Raw genomic sequence first — 26,065 nt, 5'->3', positions numbered from 1 at the left:
AGCGACATACAATAAGTGTATTCAACATCGGTTTTCGAGAGAACAACTAGTCACCAGAAGTAATAAGTGCATGTCCTTTCCTCAAACAAGCATCTAAGAGCATAAACCAGAGCCAACGTACAGTGCAGAAACAAACGAATGCAATAAGTGCCACAAACTAATATAAAAACAATAAGTGCAATAAGCTAGTATGAATACAATAGATGCTAAGTAAGTGCTAAGCGGAAGGGTAGGCCTTCTTGAAGAGGTGAGTTTTCAGCCTGCGCCGAAAGATGGGCAGCGTCTCTGCCATCCTGACATCAGTGGGGAGTTCATTCCACCACTGTGGGGCTAGGACAGAAAACAGCTGTGACCAGGTCGATCGGCCGCAGGGACCTCTGATCGACGGGGCAACCAGTCGCCCCGAGGTAGCAGAGCGAGGTGGTCGGGCCGGGGTGTAGGGCTTGACCATGGCCTGGAGATAGGAAGGAGCTGTTCCTTTCACTGCCCTGTAGGCTAGCACCAGAGTCTTAAATTGGATGCGGGCTCTTACAGGTAGCCAGTGTAGAGAACGGAGAAGGCAAGTTGTGTGGGAGAACTTGGGGCGATTGAACACCAGGCGAGCTGCAGCTTTCTGGACAAGCTCCAGAGGTCTGATGGCCGACGCCGGGGCTCTGGCAAGTAGTGAGTTGCAGTAGTCCAGGCGGGAGATGACAAGAGCCTGGATTAGCACCTACGCCGTCTCATCAGTGAGGAAGGGGCGAATCCTCCTGATGTTGTACATCAGGAATCTGCAGGAGCGTGTAACCGATGCAATGTTTGCTGAGAACGACAGTTGGTCATCCTGGTTCACACCCAGGTTTCTCGCAGTCCGAGTTGGCGTCACCACGGTATCATCAATGGTGATGGACAGGTCTCGGTGCGGGCAACCCTTCCCCGGGAGGAACAGTAGCTCGGTTTTGTCCAGGTTGAGCTTGAGGTGGTGTGTCGTCATCCACTTCGAGATGTCAGCCAAACACACAGCGATGCATGCCTCCACTTGAGTGTCCCCGGGGGGAAATGACAAGACCAGCTGGGTGTCATCGGCATAACAATGGTAAGAGAAGTCATGCAAGCGAATATCAGAACCCAGAGATGTTGTGTAGAGCGAGAAGAGAAGGGGGCCCAGGACTGAGCCTTGTGGAACCCCCGTAGTCAGCATGCGTGGTTCCGACACAGAGCCCCTCCATGACACCTGGTAGGATCGACCTGTCAGGTAGGATGAAAACAGGGAGAGTGCAGAGCCTGAAACGCCCATCCCCTCGAGGGTGGATAGGAGGATCTGGTGGTTAACAGTGTCAAATGCCACAGACAGGTCCAGGAGAATCAGGACAGAGGAGAGAGTGTTAGATCTCGCTGCGTGAAGCGACTCCGTCACCGCAAGGAGGGCTGTCAGTCGAGTGACCCACTTTGAACCCGGACTGGTGAAGGTCCAAGAGGTTGTTTTGGTGGAGATAGGAGGATAGTTGAGTAAAGACAGCACGTTCAAGTGTTTTGGAAAGAAAGGGTAGAAGAGCCACCGGTCTGAAGTTCTTGACATCAGAGGGGTCAAGTGATGGTTTCTTCAGAAGGGGGTGACTCTAGCAGTCTTGAAAGCCGTGGGAAAGCATCCTGAAACAAGAGATGTGTTCATGAGGTGGGTGAGAAAAGGAAGAAGTTCAGTCGCAATAGACTGAAGAGGGGAGGGGATCGGGTCAAGGGAGCACGTGGTGGGGCGGTTACATGTAACATGGTTGAGGACCTCGTTAGGGGAGAGGGGAGCAAGATAGGGTAAGATGGGGCATGGAGAGGGGAGGGAGAGCTGTGGGGGAAGAGCTGGAGATGGTAGAGAGGGAGAGGGTGGACAAGGAGAGGGTGGATAGGGGGGCTGAGAGAAGGAGGATCTGATATCGTTTACCTTCTTGTCAAAGAAGTTGGAGAAATCGTCAGGGAGAAGGGAGGAAGTAGGAGGAGGGGGGGGGGGTTGGAGGAGTGAAGAGAAAGTTTTGAAGAGTTTTTTAGGATTGGAAGCAGAGGTTAGGATTTTAGAGCGAAAGAAAGCAGCTTTAGCAGTAGATAGAGTGGTGGAAAGAAGAGCTTGGAAGTTAAGAAGGTCCCCCGGGAGTTTGCCTTTTCTCCATTTACGCTCAGCCTCTCTTAGGCTCCGTCTGTCATTACGCACTGAGTCCGACAGCCATGGGGCAGGTGGGGTTGGCCGTGCAGGCCTGGAGGTGAAGGGACAGAGGTTGTCCAAAGAAGAGGAAAGGGTGGAGAGGAGAAGATCAGTAGCAATATCAGGGGATAGGAGAGAGAAGGCTTCAGGGTCAGGGAGAGCAGAGGTAACAGAAGATGAAAGATCAGCCGGGGAGAGGGAGCGGAGATGACTACGGGTAAAAACCATGTGGGTAGGAGGTGGAAGTACGGGGGGAGAGGAGAGGGAGTAAGACATGAAATAGTGGTCAGAGAGCTGGAGGGGAGTGACGGAGAGGTTAGCAGTAGAACAGTGTCTAGTGAAGATAAGATCCAGCTGGTTGCCGGCCTTGTGGGTAGGAGGAGAAGAGGTGGGGTAAAGGTCAAAAGAGGAGAGGAAGGAAAGAAGCGGTTCTAATTTATCAGTCTGGATGTTAAAGTCTCCGAGCAGGATGAGTGCGGAGCCATCATCATGGAAGTGTGAGACTAATGTGTCGAGATCTTCCAAGAACTCACCAAGATGGCCTGGTGGGCGATACACAACAGCAATGGTGAGCTTGACTGGATAAGTGACAGTAACCGCATGAAATTCGAAAGAGGACGGGGAGAACTGAGGAACCGAGACGAGAGTGTATTTCCATTTTGGGGAAATTAGCAAGCCAGTACCACCACCCTGCCTTGCAGCTCTGGGAGTGTGAGAGAAAGAGTACACTTCTGACAGAGCTGCAGGTGTGGTGGTATTTTCTGGCGTGATCCAGGTCTCAGTTAGAGCAAGAAAGCTGAGAGAGAGCAAGGAAGCGTAGCCCGAGATAAACTCAGCTTTCGGCACTGCCGACTGGCAATTCCAGAGCCCCCCCCGGTACCACTTGCTCAACATGAGCTGAGAGAGTAGGATAAATGAGGTTAGCGGGGTCACGGCACCTGGGAGTGGCCCAATGTCTACGTGACCACTGAGCAGAAGAGAGGACCGAAATCGGATGCAAACACATGGTTTGAACAATAAAAATGAGGTAACTACACGTTCGAGAAGTCTTAGCTTGACGAAGTCGGGCTTGAAAAAGTCGCCTTGTTGCCTTTGTTCGCCCTAGCCTTCGTTTGCCAGACGCTTGAAAGCTGAAACTGGACTTCCTATATCCTTGAGATGTGTAGGCTCCTCCCTTGCAATTAGCAAAGCTATTCAGCAGCTGAGACTAAATCACACCTCCTCAGACAGGCAGAAACTCAGTCTAATCACCACCGAGGCAAGCCTAAGTACAGCTATAAAGACAACTTAGTTAAAGCAAGAATAAAATACCTATCAGATTCTGGGTGAGTCAGAAGTTCAGTTCCTGCTCCAGAAGTTGAAAACAGTCTGGGGGTCAGGGGGACGGAACTCGAAAGACTGGGGGTCAGGGGGACGGAACTCGAAAGACTGGAAACCAGGAGGGGAACTGCACTCGAGAGACTGGAAACCAGGAGGGGAACTGCACTCGAGAGACTGGAAACCAGGAGGGGAACTGCACTCGAGAGACTGGAAACCAGGAGGGGAACTGCACTTGAGAGACTGGGGACCAGGAGGGGAACTGGAACAGGTCTCGAGAGACTGGGGACCAGGAGGGGAACGGGAACAGGTCTCCAGGGGCTGGAGATCAGACGGGGCAACCGGAGTCCATAGACTGGGGCTCAGGGGGATAGACTGATGACCCAGTGGGGTAAAGGGCTGGAGGGCGTTGCAGCGCGGAGGCGGCAGCGGCAGCAGCGCCCGGAGGTCGTTGCAGCGCAGAGGCGGCGGCTGGGACTGGAGGGCGCTGCGGTCCGGAAACGGCGGCGGCCGGGACTGGAGGCCGCTGCGGTCCGGAGACGGCGGCAGCCGGGACTGGAGGTCGCTGCGGTCCGGAGACGGCGGCGGCCGGGACTGGAGGTCGCTGCTGTTCGGAGACGGCGGCGGCCGGGACTGGAGGTAGCCGCTGCTCCGAGGTGGCGGCGGCCGGGTCCGGGGATAGCTGCTGCTCCGAGGCGGCGGCGGCCGGGTCCGGGGATAGCTGCTGCTCCGAGGCGACAGCTGCGGCTGTAACTGCGGCCCAGCGGGAGAGGGAGTCTGGCCCTTCCTCTGCCTCTGTCTCCTTCGAGGTTTGACCGGGATGTCCATTAGGTCACGGTCTGCCTTCTGGACACTTCGAGGTTCTCCAAAGGCCAGACGGGTTCCCATGAACTGTTCATACCAGTCGGGGAGACGACACTCCATACCGTGGTCTGCTGAGTCCATCCTTGGCCAGATCATTCTGTCACGGGGCATGATGAGGACTCAAACGCAGACAGTCAGGTGTAGTGAAAAAAGGTTTTAATGAACCAAAAACAAACAGGGAATCCAGGGACAAGACAAAAGACGAGGGGGAAAATCCAGCAGGAAAAGGCAGAAAAGGCAGAACAGGCAGACTGGGAACAGGACGAGCAAAACGAGCGGGTAGGTAGGAAAACAAACAATGATCTGGCAGTGGGTGTGTGTGCGGCAGGGGTTTAAATAGTGAAGGAGGCAGAGTGAGCAGGTGAGAGTAATGAGCCGAGTGTGACTGGCAGGTGCACTGAATGAACCGATTAGGTGAGTGAGGAGCTACAGAAAGAAACACAGACATAGACATTATAACTCCTCCGAGGCCGAGAGTCAGAGTCCACAACCGGGTGGGTGGATGGGGTCCGGAGGAGGGACGGCTGGCCTGGCAGACTGGGGAGACTGAGGGTCAGGAGGACGGAACTCTAGAGACTGGGGGTCAGGAGGACGGAACTCTAGAGACATTACAGACATTTAGCAGACGCTTTTATCCAAAGCGACATACAATAAGTGTATTCAACATCGGTTTTCGAGAGAACAACCAGTCACTAGTGCACTGAATGAACTGATTAGGTGAGTGAGGAGCTACAGAAAGAAACACAGACGCAGAACATACAGGGCAAAGCCTGATCGTGACATTATGAGTACAACGAGATGATGTCAGCTATCGTGTTTTCACCGTTCACGGCAGATATAAGGTATTACATCATTGAAACAAATGTCAGAAGGCCACAGGCTATTATCTACGTAAGTAGAAATGAGACCATTGGATTCACTGTAAACCCATTGTGCCTCTGTCACTGCTCTAAATTTCCACATTTGTTTCTCTCTGGGAAAGTCAAAACAACCCAAATACTCACACCACAAGGATTTAAAGATAGAATACACAATCTGTTAAAGCACAGATGAGCAGTGAGTGCATCTCTGTCAAACAGAAAAGTGGCCAAAGTCACTGACACAAAAACCTTTGGTCTGACTGTCAACAACTGGTAACTATGGATGTTGAACAACTTTAGAGTACAGCTGTCTTAGAGTAAAACAAAATCCTTTTTGGGAGAATTTTGCAGATATTTATGCCAGTAAATCCTATGATATAGAAATTAGTAATTAATTGTAGAAACAATAGATACATCTAATAATCAAAATCTTAAGACTTAAATCTTAAATCTTAAATAATTATTCAGGACCCAGTGAGCTGATAATAACCTTTGGATCACCCACTCTAAATCTGGAAGGTATATGCTATACCACCGGCTCTGAGCAAAGCACTCCTCCCTTCAGTGTTGGCCCCCAGTCACTTCCAAAAATATTCATGTGTTGGAGATGGATATAGTGAGATAGAGTGGTGCAACTGTCAATCATTTAGGCAATAATCTAACATTACAGATGTATTTTGGTATCTATCTAGGAATGTGATTTTAGAATTTTGTTCCTCCGTAAAATGTGACAAAAACACTTGACTCACCCAAATCAATTTGCAACTGCAAAATAACTCCATGGCTCTGGTAGCTTGTGAGATTGAAAGCAAGTAGTCACAGTGTGATTGTATTACTTTCCCACAGCCTGCATTTCAACTACTCACCCCTCATAGCTTGACTTTTAAGTCTGATAACAAAAGACTAAACTCACCCAAACACAAAATATGTATTAAACCAAACCAACACCAAATGATGACAGTGCACAAATCCTACTTGATTTAAATTTTCTTCATAATAAATTCACCGCTCTATATTATTTGTATCATACTGAAACTACTTGGTGAGAAATTTCTCTTGGATTGACCCAAACTTGTCAGATCCAGGCGAGTCCTGTTGGATTTGTGAACCCAGCTCCACCGCTCCTTTCATTACATTTCCCACTCCCCACTGAATCTCATCATTACTGCCAGAGTTCCCGAGCCCTCTCCGGGTCTGCGTATGGCCATGGTACTGAGTTAGATCGAATTGGTCAGCGGTCCCATTGTAAATGCATTACTCTCACACCCCCTATTACAATTTTCCCTCCACACTGAATCCTATTATTACTGCAGAAGAGTCTGTGTATGCATGGCACAGAGTATGCGTGTATGTATTAGGAGTGTATGGAGCTGTGATCCCTGTGTATCAACCATGCCATATACAGATCCATATGAGGTTTTGTTTATGTCCCTGTATGATACAGTCATAAACAATTGACACATATTGATATATGCCTTTGTTTGAGCAAGACTGTGTTTCTATAAAGTGAAAGATGAATAAATAAAAATGCAATCAATACCAGGAATAAGGATATCATCAATAAAACATATCCCAATAAGTCAGTGTGACAGAAAGAGTGTGTATTTGTGTGTGAGAGGGAAAGAAAGAGATGAAAAAAAGTAAAAGTTGATACAACGTCTTGTTGGTGTGCAGAGAGGAGACAGGATATAAGTAAATTCAAGTCTTACCTGTCAGTGATGCAATCAGTCCCAGGATAAAGAGCAACATTGAAAAGAAGCTTATGCATTTGTGTGCATGTGTGTGTTACATACAGTGGGTGGGTGTGTGGGTGTGTGTGTGTGTGTGTGTGTGTGTGTGTGTGTGTGTGTATGAGTAGGTGGGTGTGTGTGTGTGAGTAGGTGTGTGCGTGCGCATGTAAATTCAAGTGTAAGAGTACCCAGACTTACCAGACAGCGATGTAATCAGTGACTGGCTCTGTCTGCAATAAGGTAAAGTTTATATAAACTCCATGTCCGTGTGGAACTGTGATGAGCCAGCTGCAATCTTGGGAGTTGGGGTATTCATTGGGATACTGAGGTGAATAGATTGTCCCGTTTTCAGCCGTGACATTATAGCCACAAGGAGCTGTAAAAAGCAGAGTTATGAGATTATCTATTTGCAAGGATCAGGGATTAAGAACAACTGTTGAACTGTAGACAGTGAGGAATATAATCACTGTCATTATTTGTAGGTGTAAAAGTAGAAGCAGCAATAGTAGTAGTGGTAATAATAAGTGCAATTATTGTGCTACTGATTTATAGAGTAAATGATCCAAGTGACACAAGAATTTCTACTTTCTACTAACGCTGCTGGCTTGTGATGGTGGCGAAAGATGAGATTAAATTTACTGAAACTCAATTAGGATAACAACATTTTCTAAATGTCTAGATTTTAAATTAACATTGTTACCTGAGGGCCGGGGATGTTCTGGGATAGAAATTATATGCATGTGTTATAACACAACATAAACTGGCTAATGTGAGAAGAGTAAATTCTTAATTCCAATCTTGGTAAATACGTTTAACCCAGCAAAATATGTTTATATCAAAAAATCATTGGTTGTTCTTACCCTCACAGCGTGGGAATGGGTGGTTCCACTTCCGGTTGGTCCCGTGAAGGCATGTTAGTACTGGGTGTCCGATCAAAACATAACCAGGGTAGCAGAGAAAAGTTACTGATTGGCCAGCACTGTAGTCACTGTTGATGATGTCACCGTTAGGGAAAGGAAAGGGGTCCTGGCAGTTTTGAAGTTGATAGGCTAAAAGAGAGATGAAGAAAAATGAATGCAGTTTAATTTCAGATTTACCTAATTTTTAAGTTTCAGGAATATAAAACAAGCTGATCTTTGGCGAACAGGATGGGCAGGCATACAGTTATACTCAGATTAACAAATATAATTTAGTTGGATATTTCTTACATAGAAGCCTTTCACACCTGTATCTTGAGTGCCAAAAGGACAATTGCAATTCTTTGTGTTGAAATCAATTTTTTTTCTGTCTACAACTAATGGATTTCGAGGAGCATTAAAAAAAATCTATGACACACAGAAGCTACCAGGCTACCAAAGTGCAGCAAGATAAAAATATATAATCTGCTTCTATACAGTTATCTGGCACATGTATGTAGACTGTCTGACAAATGCAGCATCTAAGATGTAGGAGAGAAGTGCATACAACGCAATCCAGGCGCAGGATGTGTACAGGAACACCTGTTTGCCGTATGGGTTAAATCAGTGGTTCTCAAACTTTTTCTGTCACGCCCCACTTTGGAGGAAGAAAAATGTTCATGCCCCACCACCCCAACAAAATTGTAACAAAATGGTCCATGTTGAACTTTTATTGAAATAACAACATTGTGTGACTCCTCCATCTGTGCTTTTTCAAATAATAGAATAAAGAAAATTGCAATCACTTTCAAGTAAACCAGATTGCTCCATCAGACAAAAACAAACACAATGTGCAATCACTTTGTTAGAACAATGCAAATACAGTTCAATCTGTGCAAAAAATAACTAATATTTGGCAAAAAATAGCTTATTGTGGCTGAAATTAACCTGTTTTGCACTGAATATCTTTCTAAGATAATAACAATAAGCTGCAACCTGTGAAAAACTAAACAAAACAAGTTCAAATATTTGGCAATAAAGAGTTTTACTGAGTTTTACACTGCATATCTTTTCAAAACAAGAATAACGTGCAACCTGTGCAAAACAAAATGAGTGCAGATATGTGTGAGCATATGGCTGGAGCATTTTATTTTAAATATGAGCTTTAAAATGTAGCATTCTAAAAGTAAAATAATAGCTGTGATAATAGCTGTGATAATAATAATAGCTGCACGTGGGACTGTTGGGACTGTTAGTACACTGGCTGTGGTCATCACAGTGAACAGTGTGTACAGTGTGATGAGAGGGCATGTGAGCCCTTGTTCCTGTAGTTCATCTCCTTGGAGCAGAGGCTGCATTTAGCATACCCTGCCTTATCAATGTATTTAAAATACTGTGACAGCAGGAAGCTGCACTCACGTCTGTTTAGACCTCCACCTTTATCCAGGCCCAGCTCCACCTTTATCCAGGCCCAGCTCCACTCACAGCTCAGCCCTGCGTTAAGCTGCGCTACAGACAGCCTCCTCTTCATTAAGCTCTCTGACCTCATCATCTCATCAGTATCTGGGCCTCATCATCATGGTCATGAAAGTTATTCTGACCACGAAATCATCCTCATTCTACTTTGAGTTAAAACAAACAACCTGCAACCAGATGTGCCGGTGTTCTGGTTTAACGTTAATGAGTGACCGCGTGAACTGAACCGGAACACGGGGGGGCTGCATGTTTCAGCACGTTACGTTTTTTCCTCCTAAATCGTGATAATGACGAAAGTTAATAGTCGACAAAGTTCCGCATGCAGTGGACGTTAACTTAACCCAGCAAGTCTGAATGGTAACAGAACATAACGTAACTTAAACTTTAACGGAGGGAAATTAAGATGCTGTACACATCTGAACGCTGATTGGCCAAGACTCGACATGTCACATCAGAGATGTTTTATTGTGAAGATCACGACATCACCTTTTCTCCTTATCTCACTCCAATCTGAGAAACGCTAGTTGGCCAGTTGACCCCCCGCCCCCCCCAAAAAAAAACCTCTACGGATCTACACGTTTCACGTGGATGATATATTTTGATTCAAAACGGCGAATTTCAAGTTTGTATGAATAAAGTTCTTGAAATAAAAAAATTCTGCATTTCCCCCTGCGCCCCACCTGCAATACCGTCGCGCCCCACAGTTTGAGAACCACTGGGTTAAAGCATCCCAAGTCCAGATGAGAGACGCCACAAAGGATGCTTAAGAACTTCAGAACTAAGATCCCATGGGACTCTTAGATACCTACGTTAAACAAATATTGACAAAACTAACTGGACATTGTGGAGGTACAGAAGGAGCAGAAAAATAAGTGGTGAAAGATGTAGAGGTCCCACGTGAAAGCAGCATCAAGGGGAAGGAATATGAGAGGATATAGAAATACCAGGGAGGGAAAATGGTACTAGAGAGAATATGGTAAATGCAAGGGTTGTCACAGTGGTAGTGGGAGTACTTACAGCTGTGAAACTACAACCAAGAAGAAGCAATGTCACAGTGCCATACACTAAAACTGGTATCATGCCATAAGATTTTATTAGCAAAGTTTGGGTCAAAACATTACTGTGAGGGTACTTTCTATTGATTTTTTGGAAGTTATTCCACTGGGGTTTTGCGGATGAGCAGATGGACATTCAGACTAGTGAACCCTATACCTCCATGGCCTTGGGTAAAAAAAAGAGTTTGTGTCATCGAGTGGTGCAGGGGTGAAAGCATCCACCCAGACTGGAGCGCTACCAGTGCTATTATTCAACATAGCCGAGGGTAGTATCATGAAACTCTGTGTGTATTGAAAAAAAGCACCTGGTGCAACTTTATATGACGAAACATGTCAACAAGCTTCACGCACCAACAGTGGAAGTTATCAATGACAAGAGCTGCAGTGTTAGGGAATTTGGTCATTGCAAATTGGGAGAAAAAAGGGAAAAATATTACATGCATGTAAATGTGGGTTAGCATATGTGTAAGTTCGTAAGCATTGTTCTACTTATGTTGGAGTGTAGGCCCACAGTGCATCGCTTGTGTCTTTGAAGTGAAGCAGTTAGGGCTACAAGTAAAGCCTGCTGGACAAGATGCCAGTCTCTCACAGGGGCTTACTAACAATCCATCTCTTTTAATGATGAGAGGAAAGCCACAAGGTTTTTTAAGTCTTTAGCATGACTCATCCACAGATCAAAGCTCAAAACCTCATAGCGATACGTTTTTCCATCCGACCCTTCATTTCTTGGAGTTGTGAAGGCTTCGTAATTTGGCAACTTGGTTTGGATGTTAATTTATTCAGAACATTTTAGCAGACCATTTCTTTTTTCTAAATCATTCAAGCAACCTTCCTGTGTTCCCAAACTAAACAGTAGGCTCATTTTGAAAACAGGTCTGTTCTCTCAGTGTCCCTTGAGGTGCTGCTTTCAAATGGATGCGCCTGCAGTAAGACCTCAGGGTTTGTGAGCTTTTGTGTCTGCAGTAAAAAAAACAAATGTCAAAAGTCAAAAATCACACGTGTACTCACCCTGATAGGTCAGTTTGAACCCGGGCCTGTTCTCCGAGTGGTCACTGTAGAAGTGGATGATTGTGAGGTGGGTAGTACTCAGCAAAGGTGGTGGGATCTGCGAGCCAGTAAACTGTCCAATAAGAGCAGAGCTGTGCTGTGGTCCAGCCCTGACCTCTAGGAAGTCATGGTTGTCTTCAGAAGAGAAGTTTTGAAACTGAATATGGGCTCCTAGAATAAAAATAGAGGTTATAATAGACTATACACAATAACGATATATCAGATTACAGATTTTATACCTGATAGGCTCTTTAATTGCATGCCATATACGTGGCTTAAAGTTAACAGATCTGTGGAGATTTTACATTCCTTTCAGAGTGTGCATACACAGTAAAGATGTTGTATGCATAGAGACCAAGTACAGTAAGTCTACATAATTCCACACAACTCCATATTTGTATTTGGTACTTGTATATTATTACTTTCATATTTTAATAACCTGCACAGAAGATACAACTACTATTATCCTTTTCTAAAAATGTCTGAAAGTCACACATTCTTTTGAGGAATCCCATAATATTTACCGTATCCAGTTGGCAGGGTGATTTGCCAGGTGCAGTCCAGGTTGCCGGGGTAGTTACCAGGGAAACCTGGACTGAGGATGACACTACTCATCTCAGACAACACCCCGCCGCAACGAGCTGACAACACAGGCAGAGTAAAAACATCGTTAAAACAGGCAACGCATGAGCAATGCACAGGAAAAATAATCACGTTATCCTCTTGGCTTCAACAGAAAGAAGCAAGCAGCAACCATAGGGGTTTGAGCACCGGGTCAGGGGTAAAGTGGGATTTGTAGTATCACTATTTAAACTTAGTGGCCACTTTAATAGGTACACTTGTACTCTCTAGTACGTTAAAGTACAACAGCTCTGCCAAAAATTCTACATTTATAAACTTTATAATGTTCAGCTTTGTTACTGAGGTCATAGTTAAAGGTGGTGTCGGACTGAATTATATTGAGAGGTGTTTCTTATTTGTTGTTCCTCCCTTTCTACAGACACGATGAGGGGAAGAATATTAGAAACACGCCTGTACAACACCAGCAGTAACTATGAGCTAAATACTAAAACATATACAGGAATTAACACCTCTCTGTCAAAAAAAAATAAAACAAAAAAGAAAGAACAGTACAAGGATCATAGAAATAGACCTTTTGGATTGTACAGGTGTACCAAATACAGTGGTCACTGAGTGTGAAAATGTTTTCTGATATCACAGTATTAAGAAAATAAAAGGGATGTTTGGGGTTATGGACTTGATGCAATTGGCAACTGATATTACAATGTATCTTGTATTCTCAGTTAGTGCATTAGGGTAATTAACATATATAAATAAAATAAAACAATTTGTTGACAGACATATATTTTAAATCTTATGGCACAGTATTATGGTACAACACTCTATTGACAAAGAGGGGATATGATTTGTTGACACAAGTGTCTCCGACTGAAATAGGAAATGCTGGACACACACTGAAGGGGTCTGTGGCAGGGCTGAGTTTAGTTAGTCCTGACATGTCAAAGTTGAGTCTAACTGGAATTGGCTTCCCAGACCTGCTACAAGTTTTCACCTAGCACACACATCGATGTATATCAAGGTCGCTTAACTCTATTGCAGAAGTTAGGAAGCCTTGGCTCTCAGCACAAGGTACAAAATTATGTTTGAATCCAGCAAGTGTATTGATCCTTTAGTGTAAGAACCTGCCTACTTCCACAAATCTTATTTCAAGGTTATAACATTAAATATACAAATTGAATCACAAGAACTACACTTCCTCATTCAGTTGTTACTGTTATCTATTTATTTTATGAAGAATTCATATTCCTGTAATATGTTATTGTGAGTAGATAAAGTGTAATTGTCAACTGCCAGATTACATCATAGCACTGTCTCGGCAACTAACAAGTCTTTTTAAAGTAGAAATTGTGTTTTACTGACATGCATCTAGCTTCTACTTCAAAAGATAATATCCATTTTAACTGACTTTAGTCTTGGAACATACATATTGCTATTTGACAGAATTATACGATGTGCCTCTGAGAAATTCCACACACATGTAATGAATGAATTGACTTCAAGTTTTTTTTTATCCTCAAAATGGACATTTTGTTTTTAGATGGAGGCCCTCTCTCATCTTTATTCTACTGAAACGCTTCTGTCACTGTGCTGTGCAGATCTAAAAGTTCAATGTGAACCTCACACCTGAAGGATATATTTTTTTTCCCCATTGGATCGATCTTTCACAACATAATTTAGCCAGCAGAGCAGAGTGTGTGTGTGTGTGTGTGCGTGTTACCTATGCAAAGAGGAGGTGGGTAATTCCATCGACGCACAGTCCCAGGCATGCAGGAAATGTGAGAGTGGCCCTGAAAATATAAGTAAAGTGAAAGTTAAAGAAAGTATGCAATCCTGGCATTTTCTAAGATTGGAAATTTTTATTTTTACTTCATCTAAGAACATGACAAGAATTTTGGAGTGTATTTAACACGAGTCAAAACCTAACGAATGTGGACATTTCATTTCACTGCATGCTTGCTTATCGTTAATGACTGAAGACTGTGTCCGTACATAATTTAGCCTCACAATATTTACTGCTTTTTTTAAATATTTGAAAATCAAATCTCATCATTTACATGTATGTATTAACACATTTATTTATAGGTGTGTGTCTGTGTTCATTACCTGTGATGTGTACCCCGGTTCACAGGTGAATGCCACCACCTCATTGACCATATATCTGTCACCTGCTTTAACACCATTGGCTGGTATCATTGGCTCTTGACAGGTGGTAAGACCAACAGCTACAAACATACAGAACACAAACACAATCAACTATGTAATTACTGTTACTTATTTCATCATTAAGTCTTCTATGTAAGCATAGCTTGGCTCAAGTGGACTCTGGACAAATGACTTAAGCCAGATGTGGAAAAATACAGAAACTATGATATGATCATCTCTTCTTTAAGTTCTAGACAGCTAATCCCACATTGCAGTCTTGACCTTCATTATCAAACTTATTATGTCCAAATCAAATAATTATAAATACATTATTACACAACAATGGCAGCAAATGAAAATGACAACATTTACATGAATCTGATGAAGAACTGCTGTTGACAAACACTCGTAATGTCATGTTTTCTAATACACCGGAGCCTAATTATGAGTTGACAGCTAGTACAATAAAAAAGCTTGTATGTTGTCAGTGTTGATGACAGCCTCTGAAATGTATTAAAAATATGTGAAGGTAACGGAATGACTTTCGTTGTGTATTCCCAACCCAATAAAGGTTAAACTCATCCTTAATAAGTTTGACAGCAGCCAGCCCTTCATCACACAGTATCAGTCAGGGTGTATGTGTGTGTTCATGTGTGTGAGTCTGCTTCTGTGTTTCACTTGGAAACTTCCGCAGGAGACTGCCCTGGAGCGGTTACCATGGCAACACAGGGGTGGAAGAGGAATCGAGAGTGAAAGACGGGGAGAGAGAGGCATGAATGTGTGTGTACGTGTGTGTGTGTGTGTGTGTGTGTGTGTGTGTGTATGTGTGTTTGCTTGCTTGCTTGCTTGTGTGCCTGGTCTTGTTGGTTCATTATCCACCTTCCTACCAGCAAAATGATGTGATCCCACTGAGCTCTCTCACTCACTCACACACTCACACACGCACACACACACATCCAGGTGGCCGAGCCCCACTGTGCATGACTGACTGTTACATGAGTGTGTGCCTGCTGCGAGGGATGAGGGGGTCTTTTATTAGATCGAACGTAGGTGAAAAAGCTGCGTGAGACTGTAACTTGGAGACACACACACACCCATGCACACACAGTGTGTTATTAGGCAGAGCATCAGCAGGCTGTCAGGACAACTGATCAATGAAACTATTCCATTTGGCTGACCATCTCTCTCTCACTGTGTGTGTGCTAGCAAACTGCTCCCTCTTTTCCCTGGTTATGACAGAGCAGTGATGCTCTGTAAAATGCTGACAATACAGCGAACCATCCCACTAGGGCCACTGGACTACAACTAGACAGTGTCAGCACTTAAGTCTTACTGACTGGGTTTACTATACTTCTGTTTCGCTTTATTTGAGGACAGACAAGGGAGAGAGATGTCTTACTCTACCCTTTAGAGGAAAGGCCCTTTAGTCAGCTTAACGATGACAAACATCATCACCATAATCATTCACGTGTCCTCAGCAGACGATTGCGTCCACTTGTACAAGCTACCACATTACTACAAAAATGACAAGGAGGATTTTTAACAGCACAACATATGCTGGGGTGGTTGTGTTGTTCCTGTTTCTACAGGAAACATAGTGGAAACAGACAGTATGGTAAAAATCTGTGTGTAACACGTAATGTGTCAGAAAAAGTTACACTGTTGCTATGCTATTGAGTTGACAATTATTGTGAATTCGAGGACCATAAAGGGAAAATCATTAACAAAAGTCTATTGATTTAATATTTTAGGAATCTTTTTTGAGTTGTACGAGTCTTTGCAAAGCGAAACAGCATGAGCATGAACTATCATTTTGCAAATAATAACGTTGGTGTCTATGGAGCCAAATTCAGGCCAATAATTTTGATCATTTGAAAAAAAAATAGAAACTGAAAGTTAATATTTTGGTCTTGAACTTTGAAAAATACAACAATGTATTTTTTATTTTATTTTGTTTTGGTTCAGTTCTGGAATTGTTTTGAAAAAAATATTTATTTTCATTTTTCACTTTCATATATTTTGATATTTGAGGTCTTATATTTTTCAGTTGCAGATTTTATATTTTCAGATCAAATTTTTTCGGTTTTAAAACTTTTTTTCACTTTCAGATTTATAGTCTTGATCTGGAGTGGGGGGCGTGGCATCAACTGAGAGGGGCGTGTAATCCTGAGTGACAGCATAACAGAGAAGGCTGATGACCTTCCTCACCCACGTTGCCTTCAGGTAACGTAGGTATCGTGAGAATTATGACTCAATACTTTTTATACAATTCCAGAACTGAATCAAAGTTATAATTGCCTCGAGGCTTCATAACTTCAGTACACAGACCAGTGAGTGACATCACCGTGACTATGTCCATTTCTTATATACAGTCTGTGGGCTTGGCCCACAAGGAGTACCATTTTCGTCTGATGATTATTTAGGATATCACACAGGAAGTTCAAATGCAAGTGTCACACAAGGATCTGTCACATCCAGTAATAAAAGCCTCACTTAAAAGATGAGAGTGACCGCAATGAAATAGACATGATGAACGGTCCCTAAAAGAGACCTTTCTTCCAGGCTCTCATTATTATTAGTGCGTGTTGATATGTGCACTCACCTACACACACACTCACCCACACACACACCAATACACACAAAGAAATGTGTGTGCAAACACACACTAATGCTCTCATATTCTCAAAAGGGGACATGTTCATTGATCTGGAAGTGATTCTAAGCTAAAACAACTACAAAGGACTGAAAAGCACAACCATGCCCTGACAGGTGTGTATGTGTGGAAATGCCTGATGTTAATATCCATGTCTATACCGTTGTCTGTCTACACATTTGTGTGTGTATGTGCCTTTTTTTGGACTTATGTGCATGTATGACACAAGCAAAAGCACTTGTGTATGTGTATGTACGTGTCTGAGTCTATGTGTTTCACTCTAGGTGTGTGTTCTGTGTGTGTGTGCTCCAATTTTGAGTCAGTGTCTGCATGCTTTCGGGCAGTACCAGTTCAGGTCACTGACTCGTGTTATTTCATGTTGGAGTTTGGGCTGCAGCGATGTGTGTTTGTGATCAAGTGTGTCAGCGGGTTTGTGAGCGTTTGTGGATTCTGGAGAGAAGGCACCCAATATTCACTACTTAGTTGTTCCTCCTCAGCAGCATACACTCAATCTACCATTTATATCTGTCTGTCTGTCTGTCTATCCGGCTATAAATCTAAGCTTTAACTCACTCTTGTATTCTAGGTGAAAACCTGCTGCCACCACACTGATGTCACTCTGAAAGTGCAGGAGGAGCTGATTGGATGTTGAGTTGAGGAGGGCAGGAGCAGTTGTTCCTGTAAAAGACAGAGATAAACATGAGACCGAATATAAAAACATAGCATACACGTGTGTGTGACACGACAATGGGCATAAATGGAGAAATTATGTAAAAATAGATGCTGATGCTTTTTTAACAAAAAAAAAAAGATTTTGACCATAAGTATTGTTTAAATCCCAAGACCAGCAGGGAGATTATGTGTAGAGAAGGTGAATGACCCCTGGCCCTCCATGGACAGCCAGCATTTTGTTGTCCTAATGTGAAGCAACCCTCATCTGTCCCAGAAGCTGCTCAGAGGCCATCACTGTGGTTATAGTGGGCAGCTCCCTGGTGTGCTTTCTTGAGAAGGGCACAGTAACTTGTGGAGGTGTGTGCATGTGTTGCCCTATGGGCAGCATGTTTTATGTGTGATAAGTGTGTGACAAGCATGTGCTTGGGGCAGGTCACAGGGGAAACTCCGCTGGGAAATCGTAAAAGGTTAGATCATTATTTATCCCTCCCTGTCTTCTTCCTCTCCTATTTTCTTCCATCCTTCACTCACCCTTGCAGTGAAACTCTTCCCTTCCCTCCCTTCCTCCTTTTTTCTCTTCCTTTTACCGACTACCTGGAAATTGGATGAATTCTAAGTCTTTTCTGACATTTATTATATTTAAGATATATATCTGGTATTACAACTCATCCATCATACATCTCGAGTGTGTACTGTATGTGTGTGTATCTATAGTTTAAGACTTACATATCGTATTCATCATAGATCTTGTGTGTGTGTGTGTGTCTGTCAGTCTATACGTGTGTGTGTGTGTGTGTGTGTGTGTGTGTGTATCTATAGATTAGGAATTGTCATATCTCATCCATCAGAGATCTCTGGAGTGTTTGTGTGCATGAGTGTTTGGGCACAAGTTTGTGTGTTTGAGTGTGAGTGTGTGTGTGTGTTTGAGCATATTGTCATACCAGAAAATGACCCTAATTTAGGAGCTGTCATGTCTCCTCCATCGTAGATCTCCAGAGAGTCCCAGTTGTGCTCAGTAGCAAACGTCATCACTTGAATCTAGATAACAATGAAAATAAATGAACATAACAAACTCTTAAGTTGATGTGCGTCTTCTATATTCCATATTTATTTACAAGTGTGTATATATCTGTACCTGTATCCCAGCCCCTTCACTGACATGGATCCTCCACAGACAGTTGAGACTGTTTGGGTAGGGTTCAGGATAGCTAGGAGACAATATTGTACCGCGTCGTTCAGTCAAATTGCCACTGCAGGGAACTAGAATGGAGACATAAAATATGAATTTATTGGCAAAGTGTATTAACTAAACAGCTACACTACAGGGAGCCAAAGAGGGAAAATATGATAAACATTATTTGTATAAACTGAGGTGACAGCTGAAGCTGTTTGCAAAAGGCCGGCTCTCAGCAGAGAGAGATTTCACACAGGCATACATTTAGTTTGTTAGAATCCATGTCAAGATCCCAGTACTGGATGATTCACAGAAAGGACTGATTTCTTACTTTATATGCTGGTCAGCGTCGGAAATACACGAGGGCAAAGGGCAAAACTGCCCCTAAGAAATATCATTTTGCCCCTGATATCACTAGGAGAGGGGCAAAAAATGCCCCCGAACTTTCTAAACGAATAAAAAAATGGAGCGCTTCTTAATCAGACCTGTGACTGCGAGACTGCGGTCAACTCAGCAGACACTTACATGTTAGTGCGCCTATATCCTGAAATTCACGGTAAACTCATTCAAACGGCGCAGATCGGGAGCGAGCGAAGGGCTTTGAAAGTTAATGGAAAGATTAACGTGAGACAGCATCCGGTTTCTTCAGACAAACATCCGGTTTTCAGAATAAGATGCCAACAAAGTATACATATTGCATAATGGAAATTAGATTAAATGAATTATATTCACATTAAGTATAAAACATGCTACCTGCAGCTCGTGAGTTAAAGGGAAACTACACCTAAATTGTGCGTAAAGTGTCTTTATTCTTTGATTTGAGGGTTGCTGGAAATGAATAATACCTGACTGACAGTCAATTAAGATTTACCAAGTAAAAACTCAGTTCAGTAAGAACTGAATTTGTACCTTCAAATGGCACATTTTTAAAATTTTTAAGGTGCTATCAAAATGTTTTTCTCAAAAGTTCCACACAATGACTAATGCATATGTTCAGGACAAAAATGGGTAATATCACAATATTTGAGGTGCTACAAAAATATTTTTCCTCAATAATTCCATACAATGACTGAAGTATATGTAATCAAGGCATCGTTGACTTAATAATTGTTAATAGTTGTTTAAAACATTTAATAATAACAATAAATAACCACAAAAAAATAAGAATACAATTGAAAATGATTGTCTGATTTACGTTTGTTTCTAACAAAACACTTTGAATCTGTAGACTACTGCCTAATAGTATTATTATTGCCATTTGATGACAATTGCTCATATACTGTAAGCCTAAATAAGTATATTTATTATTTTGAACAAAGGTTAAATGTTATTTCACAAGTTTCAAAAAGTGCCCCCAATTTTTTGAAAATGCCCCTGGATTTCATTCAGTGGGGGCAAAAGTTGCCCCCAAAAAAATATGTAAATTTCCTACCCTGATGCTTGTACATGCTATATTAATTTTAGGCTCAGTCAGCCTTACCTATACAGGCTGGTGTTGTTGCATTCCACTGTGCGAGGGCACCTGGCACGGCCTGGCACCAAATAGCACTAGATCCTTTCAGTAGATACCCAGGACTGCACTCGAACCGGACCACAGAGCCAGCTGAGAACTCTGAACCGATCCGCCTGCCGTACCGCGGCTCTGGCACTGAACTGCACTGACTTTCACTGGTGCGAGGCACAGCTACAATGATGGTGGTAATTGAATAAAATGAGAAGAAGAAGAGGATGCATATTAGAAATATAGTTATCAGTAGAGAGAGTTTCACTTTCACGTTGAAGTTGAAGTTCAATGCAACTTACTGTGTGTGAGTGTATGTATGTGAGAGAAAAAGACAAACAGATTGAGAGTTACCTTGGTAGACAAAGTGAAAGCCTCTAGCTGATTGGCCACTCTTAGCATTGAACCGCAGCATGATCTGATTGGAAGTTGCCAATGGCAATGTCTCTCCTGGGACAAACAATTAAACACAAAATTAATGTTAATTTCACAGACAGTCAAAACCATAAATTAAACAGTACTGCTTCACATTCAAGTAGAGGTTTCTCCCCTTTCTCTGCTAAAATGTGGTCCTTACAAGAATAAGAATGCAAGAAAAAAGACACACACACCACCTCACAGGCTCATACACACAGAGATTTATATGCACACACACATACACAAACAAACAAAGTAACAATGATAAACGAGAAAAAACATGGTCTGGTGTGGCTGACATTTAGAACCATCATTAGCTGCGTTGGGATGTGTGTGTATGTGTACGTTTGGTGTGCGTGTGTGTGTGTGTGTTAATATGTGTGTGTGTCAGGATAATCAGTCAGTTAGCTGGAACAATGTGCTACAAAGCTGTTTGCCTAAGTGCACGCGCGTGTATGTGTGCGTGTGTGATAGGGTAATGATGCGGCTAACATTATTTTGTAAAGCCTGGTGTGTTTCATTCTTTGCTGCCAGTTTTAGCCAAAAGGGGAATTTCCAACCTAAATTAACTTTAAGGAATAAGCCACCCATTCTACATGACATGAGCTGGCCTCTTTCCTTTAAACTAACTTAGATGGATAGTAGTTGGAAGGAAATCATTTGCATAATGTGCAGCTACATTTAGCCAAACAAAGACTGTCAAATCCTCCTTGTTAATATTATGTTGAAATAAGCTCACTGATCCACTCCATGAAGGAAAGAGCATAACAAAAGAAAGATGTGTGAAAATAGAAAGAAATGCTCTTGGGAATCTATCTAGATATCTTTGTTTTTTCTCTCTTTTGATTGATGTGTTTATCATCAAACTCGACCGTACCACATAAATGTAATGGCGGTTGCTGCCCTTTTTCAACAGCTCATAATTCGACAAGCACACAACTGATTACATATTACAAAGAAAACATTTTAAAAGCCATTATTTCTACAGGAAGAAACAAAATGTCAATTCCAGTGGGATTCCCCTGCAGCATGCCCCCTGGTCATGACACACAACAGAAGAACACGCAACTCTGAGGTAATGAGAGCACATTTTGCCAACAACTAAGTTATCAATATTTCTTCCCATTTCATTCTTTGTGTCATCTATAGAGATTTTGCCTCATCTCTGAATCTTGATTCATGCTGTGCAGTGACTCAAAATGTTGCCAAGCTGAGATCACTCAAACTTGGAGGATAAGGGAACCAGGGAGGATTGTGTTAAGGAGTTTCAGTGCTACTTTATATTGTAGTGCCCCAGTTGGACGCTTTCCACTACTGATTTCTTCTTGTAAAGATAACCCATAATGGATTTTCACCAACTACATCACTGTCAAATAAATTGCGATAACGACCACTGGTGCTGTGTTATACAGCCCCCAAGTGCTGCTTTCTTACAAAAATGTTTATTATTTTTCTCTTTCAGAGATGTGCTAAGGAGCACAAAAAAAGTGTTACAACCTTACAACTGAACAGCAGCTTTTTAAAAATATAGTATTATTCTACCTCACATAAATAAAGAATGCAACCATTACTTTTATGGCAGCGTGACCTAATAGCATTCTTTCAGCTGTGTTCGACACAAAAATCAGCTAATAGGAGTCTCACCTGAATGTGACCCAGCCAGGGAGCTGAGCAATCGAGCTTTCTCATTGGCTCCATCAAACAGCTCCACAGAGTCATTCATTGCTGTCTGGAAAACAGCAAACTGACCAAATACCACTGAAAAATATGACAAGGGAAGAAGACAAAAAAAAGTAGTTGGTGATTCAATTACAAATCCATTGTGAGAATGTATGGTGTGATCATTTATGGATTTACCAAACTGTGTGGACACAGTGATGTAGTAGGAGCAGGTTTGTCTTGTAGTGTAGTTTAGAGGATAGTTTGGAGACAAAACAACTCCTTCCGATCCACTGTACTGTCCTCCGCATGGAGCTATAGAAACACAGAGAAAGGGAATTTCATTATTTGTAGGTACTATTTTCTTGTTTTGAACAGTGCATATTTTACAAAATGAGAGACTGAACCCTTTTGCAACTTCAGACACACTCTGTGCTTAATGACATGCATGTCATTCATCAAACAGATTGACCAGTCTGGAAATGCACTCTGCCTGTTTACCAATGAGCATCTTCTGTGAATTCAGCCCTCTCTTCTTTATGCTCATGCAATTTGGGAAGGACTGTGTAAATGGCAGGATTATATATCCTGCACTTCATGTTCACATATTTGCCAGAGCCATATGTGAGAAATAATTCACTTTGCACTGCACTTTGGGCAGATGTAATTATAGAAGGTTTCAATGGGAAGAGAGAGAACTTAATTAACCCACAATATATTCTATAGAAATCTCAGCACACAAAGCGTAAACACAGCAACTTGAAGATGTTCAGACACAGCAATACAACTCATAACAATGAGTAACAGTACTAACAAAGCATCTTATCAATGTTTTAAGGAATGTTTGTTAATAATTACTATTAAATAATTATTTTTCAGATATCCAATCAAGTGGTTTTGTATCAGAACGATACAAATACTGCTTCACATACTCCACTGGCAATTTTTTTGTTTTTAAAAAGCATACTTTCAGATTCCTTGTATTGAATTAATGACTACATTTTACGAATCCTTCCCAATAAAGTAAGATTATGACTTCAATTTTCGGAATGATGCATGCTCAAATGTTTCTTGGATGCAGCTCAAGTAAATATTTTTAGTCTTATTATCTCGTGACCTTACTGCTCTCAGAAAATAACAACAACTCTAATCTGCACCATTTGAAATCTACATGTAATGAGTAATAGTCTCATGCCTTTTAGTCTTATGCTAATACCACACAGACTGCAAGCACAAATTGATCTGTGTTTTTCTGCACTAGTGTCTAGCCTTAATTTCACAGGAAAAAAAAATTGATGATGATGAATTGGAAAACTGGAAAAAAAAGTCCATTGACAAGAATGATTGTCTATCTATATGTGTTCGCCCCATGAGAGACTGGCAACCTGTCTAAGAGGTATACTCCCTCTCGCCCAGTGCATGCTGGGAACCCATCCAAACCCTGTATAGTGTGAAACGATAGAGAGAGAATGGACATATACAGAAAGTACTTCAGCATATTGACTTTGTAATGAAATAATGACTATGAAGTTAAAGTGCTGAGATTCAGTTTATATTTGAGGGTGTTTACGTTCACATCAGATTAACGTTATAGGGATTGCAGCAATTTCTAAACTTAAAACTTTAGGCAGCAAAACATTTTGTACAACTTTAAAGAATGAAGAAGAGTTACATTTTAAATCACCATATACACATTTTTCATGTGATTCCCTGACCGGTAGGATATATCTGGGTGGAGAAAGTGAAATAGAGACATTTACCCCTCCCTTGTAACTATCACTGAGCAAAGCCCTTCACCCCCAGCCAGCCAACAGGTCAGACAGTGACTGTGCCGGGCAGCTTCCAGGTGTGACTGTTTGACTGTGATCATGGCCTTTCTGAAAAAGAGAGCATGGCTCTCACTTAAACTCCCTTAAATTTGCCAAAATAAATACATAAGTGAGGTACTGAAGACTTACGCTCACAGATATAAGCATACACATGGTATGATTGATACTGATACTTATCTCTGCATCTTTGGTTGTCTTGTCTGTAATTTAGGATCATTGTACTGCTACAATATCCTAAAACTGAAGGACTGTAAAGGCACCCGTGATCACTCGGTATAGATCTCAACACCCTTAAATACCCTTAAAGCTGAAGGTCAGCACTTTAACATAATTGTCATTGTTTCACTTAAATCTAGCTTGTGGGATACAAAATACAAATACAAGAATGTCAATAAATTAATACTTATGGACTAGCCTACACTGTAACTGCTGTCAAACTAAGGTAACAAAACGTGCAACACTTCTGGCAGCCCAAACAGCTTCATCCCCTTTGTTGCTTTAAGCATTCATAGAAATGATGTTGAAATGAAGCTTTCACATTTTAACCGTGTGCCTCTTCTTTCATTTTTTCTTCTTCCTGCTGCTGGGAGCACTGCCCATTGCACTCAAAGCTGGCAAGCGTATCACTACTCTAATCTGTTATTTTTATGTACTTTAAAAAAAAAACCAACTGGCTGCATTTGGCTCAAAAGTTGTTAAGTTCAGCAGAAAATTCATGTTGTCCCTAAATATCACTTAGAGTCTTGAGGCTCCAAGGCTTTGTTATATACTGTCAAAATATAGTGCTTTTGATCTCTGTGTGTGTGTGTCCATATGAAGCTATTGAGTAAGTTGATATCAGCTGGTCTGATCAGCTGGTCTCTTCTGTCCAATCGCACAGCGACACAATTACATCGTTAGCCTATCATCTTGCTGCTGCTCAGAGCAGACGCCCCTCCATTACAAATCTCCCCGTAGAGTCCAAGCGCCAAAGTCTCTATCATTACATATCTGTTGATAATAAGCAATTATCTTTTCTTCATCTGACTTGTCTCTCCTCATTGAAATTTATTTCTACGTGCCAATAATACAAAAATAACCAAAGATCTAGTTGAGTATCTAAATAGGCTCCTAATGGAAATATCTTGAAAAAGTAGTGATGCTTTTCATTGACAGAGGGCAGACTGAGAGTATCTTAGGAAAATGGACACATTTACTTACCTGAAAGCAAGACATACTGTGGTACTATGGAGCAATATGCAACAGCAGTATTTGGTGACTAAATATCAGATTTAAAACTTGAAAAACAATCCAGAAAATTGCTGTTATATGATGGCTTGTATCATATAATTGAGACGGCAGCTCTGCTCCACCCTCTCCAGAGTAGCAATATAAATCTTTAGTGAATGCGCAAGTGCACAATGTGGGATCTCCAGTATCAGCATACTGGAATTTCAAAAAGCCTATTAATCTCTACTACCATTGCATGACCCACAAGAAGTAAACCTAACACTAGCTTGATCCATCTTCAGCACCCCCAAGAGAGTTACAAACCGTTCGTGTGAAAACCATGTGGGCGTGTGCACATTTATACTGCAGGTAAGGCCAGCAGAGGTCGATGAAATTAGTGTAATAGTGTCTGTGAATGTGTGTGGCTGTGTATGTGTAGAAAACATCAGCAACAAGGAAATCTGCCGATGTTATCAACACACACAGTCACGGTGCATTCGTATTGCTTCTTTTCTCACCTCTTCTTGTCTTGTTTCGGTTGCTAGTGTGTCCATACTTCTGTGGCCCTGTCCCAATGTCCACCCACGCTATCAGACTTTGATTATCATGACCCCTGTACTCAGTGAAAATCTGAGAGCATGAGGTTAAAAATGCTGTGTGAGAAATGGGACAGCACTTTGTGAATTTATATGTTGCCTGGGTTATGTCGGCCTGTCTGTGGCCACGCAGAAGCGAGGGTGTGATTTTGAGATTGATTGTTGCTCATTAAAATATGTAATAATAGCCTAGCAATGCTTGATCAAAACAGATCA

The 26,065-nt window shown here is 42.1% G+C and overlaps 1 protein-coding gene across 2 annotated transcripts in view; it reads right to left on the bottom strand.

Annotated features, from left to right (window-relative positions):
* LOC116383219 (CUB and sushi domain-containing protein 1) overlaps positions 1-26,065 on the bottom strand; it is a 280,770-nt gene that overhangs the window by 63,717 nt on the left and 190,988 nt on the right. For both annotated transcript variants that reach the window (XM_031846879.1, XM_031846880.1), the window contains exons 32-44: positions 22,414-22,530; positions 22,201-22,314; positions 20,494-20,589; positions 20,119-20,322; positions 18,600-18,724; positions 18,406-18,502; positions 17,366-17,470; positions 14,101-14,219; positions 13,715-13,784; positions 11,940-12,056; positions 11,377-11,586; positions 7,802-7,990; positions 7,140-7,317 (exon numbers count right to left, since the gene is read on the bottom strand). In XM_031846879.1, the coding sequence (XP_031702739.1) occupies positions 7,140-7,317; positions 7,802-7,990; positions 11,377-11,586; positions 11,940-12,056; positions 13,715-13,784; positions 14,101-14,219; positions 17,366-17,470; positions 18,406-18,502; positions 18,600-18,724; positions 20,119-20,322; positions 20,494-20,589; positions 22,201-22,314; positions 22,414-22,530 (1,741 nt within the window). The remainder of the gene's footprint in view (positions 1-7,139; positions 7,318-7,801; positions 7,991-11,376; positions 11,587-11,939; positions 12,057-13,714; positions 13,785-14,100; positions 14,220-17,365; positions 17,471-18,405; positions 18,503-18,599; positions 18,725-20,118; positions 20,323-20,493; positions 20,590-22,200; positions 22,315-22,413; positions 22,531-26,065) is intronic.

Source organism: Anarrhichthys ocellatus, unplaced genomic scaffold (genome assembly GCF_004355925.1).
Source record: "Anarrhichthys ocellatus isolate YVR2014 unplaced genomic scaffold, GSC_Weel_1.0 scaffold6, whole genome shotgun sequence".
NCBI classification, from domain to species: Eukaryota; Metazoa; Chordata; class Actinopteri; order Perciformes; family Anarhichadidae; genus Anarrhichthys; species Anarrhichthys ocellatus.
The sequence above is the reverse complement of the archived record's forward strand: the minus strand, read 5'-3'. Positions and strand labels throughout refer to the sequence as shown.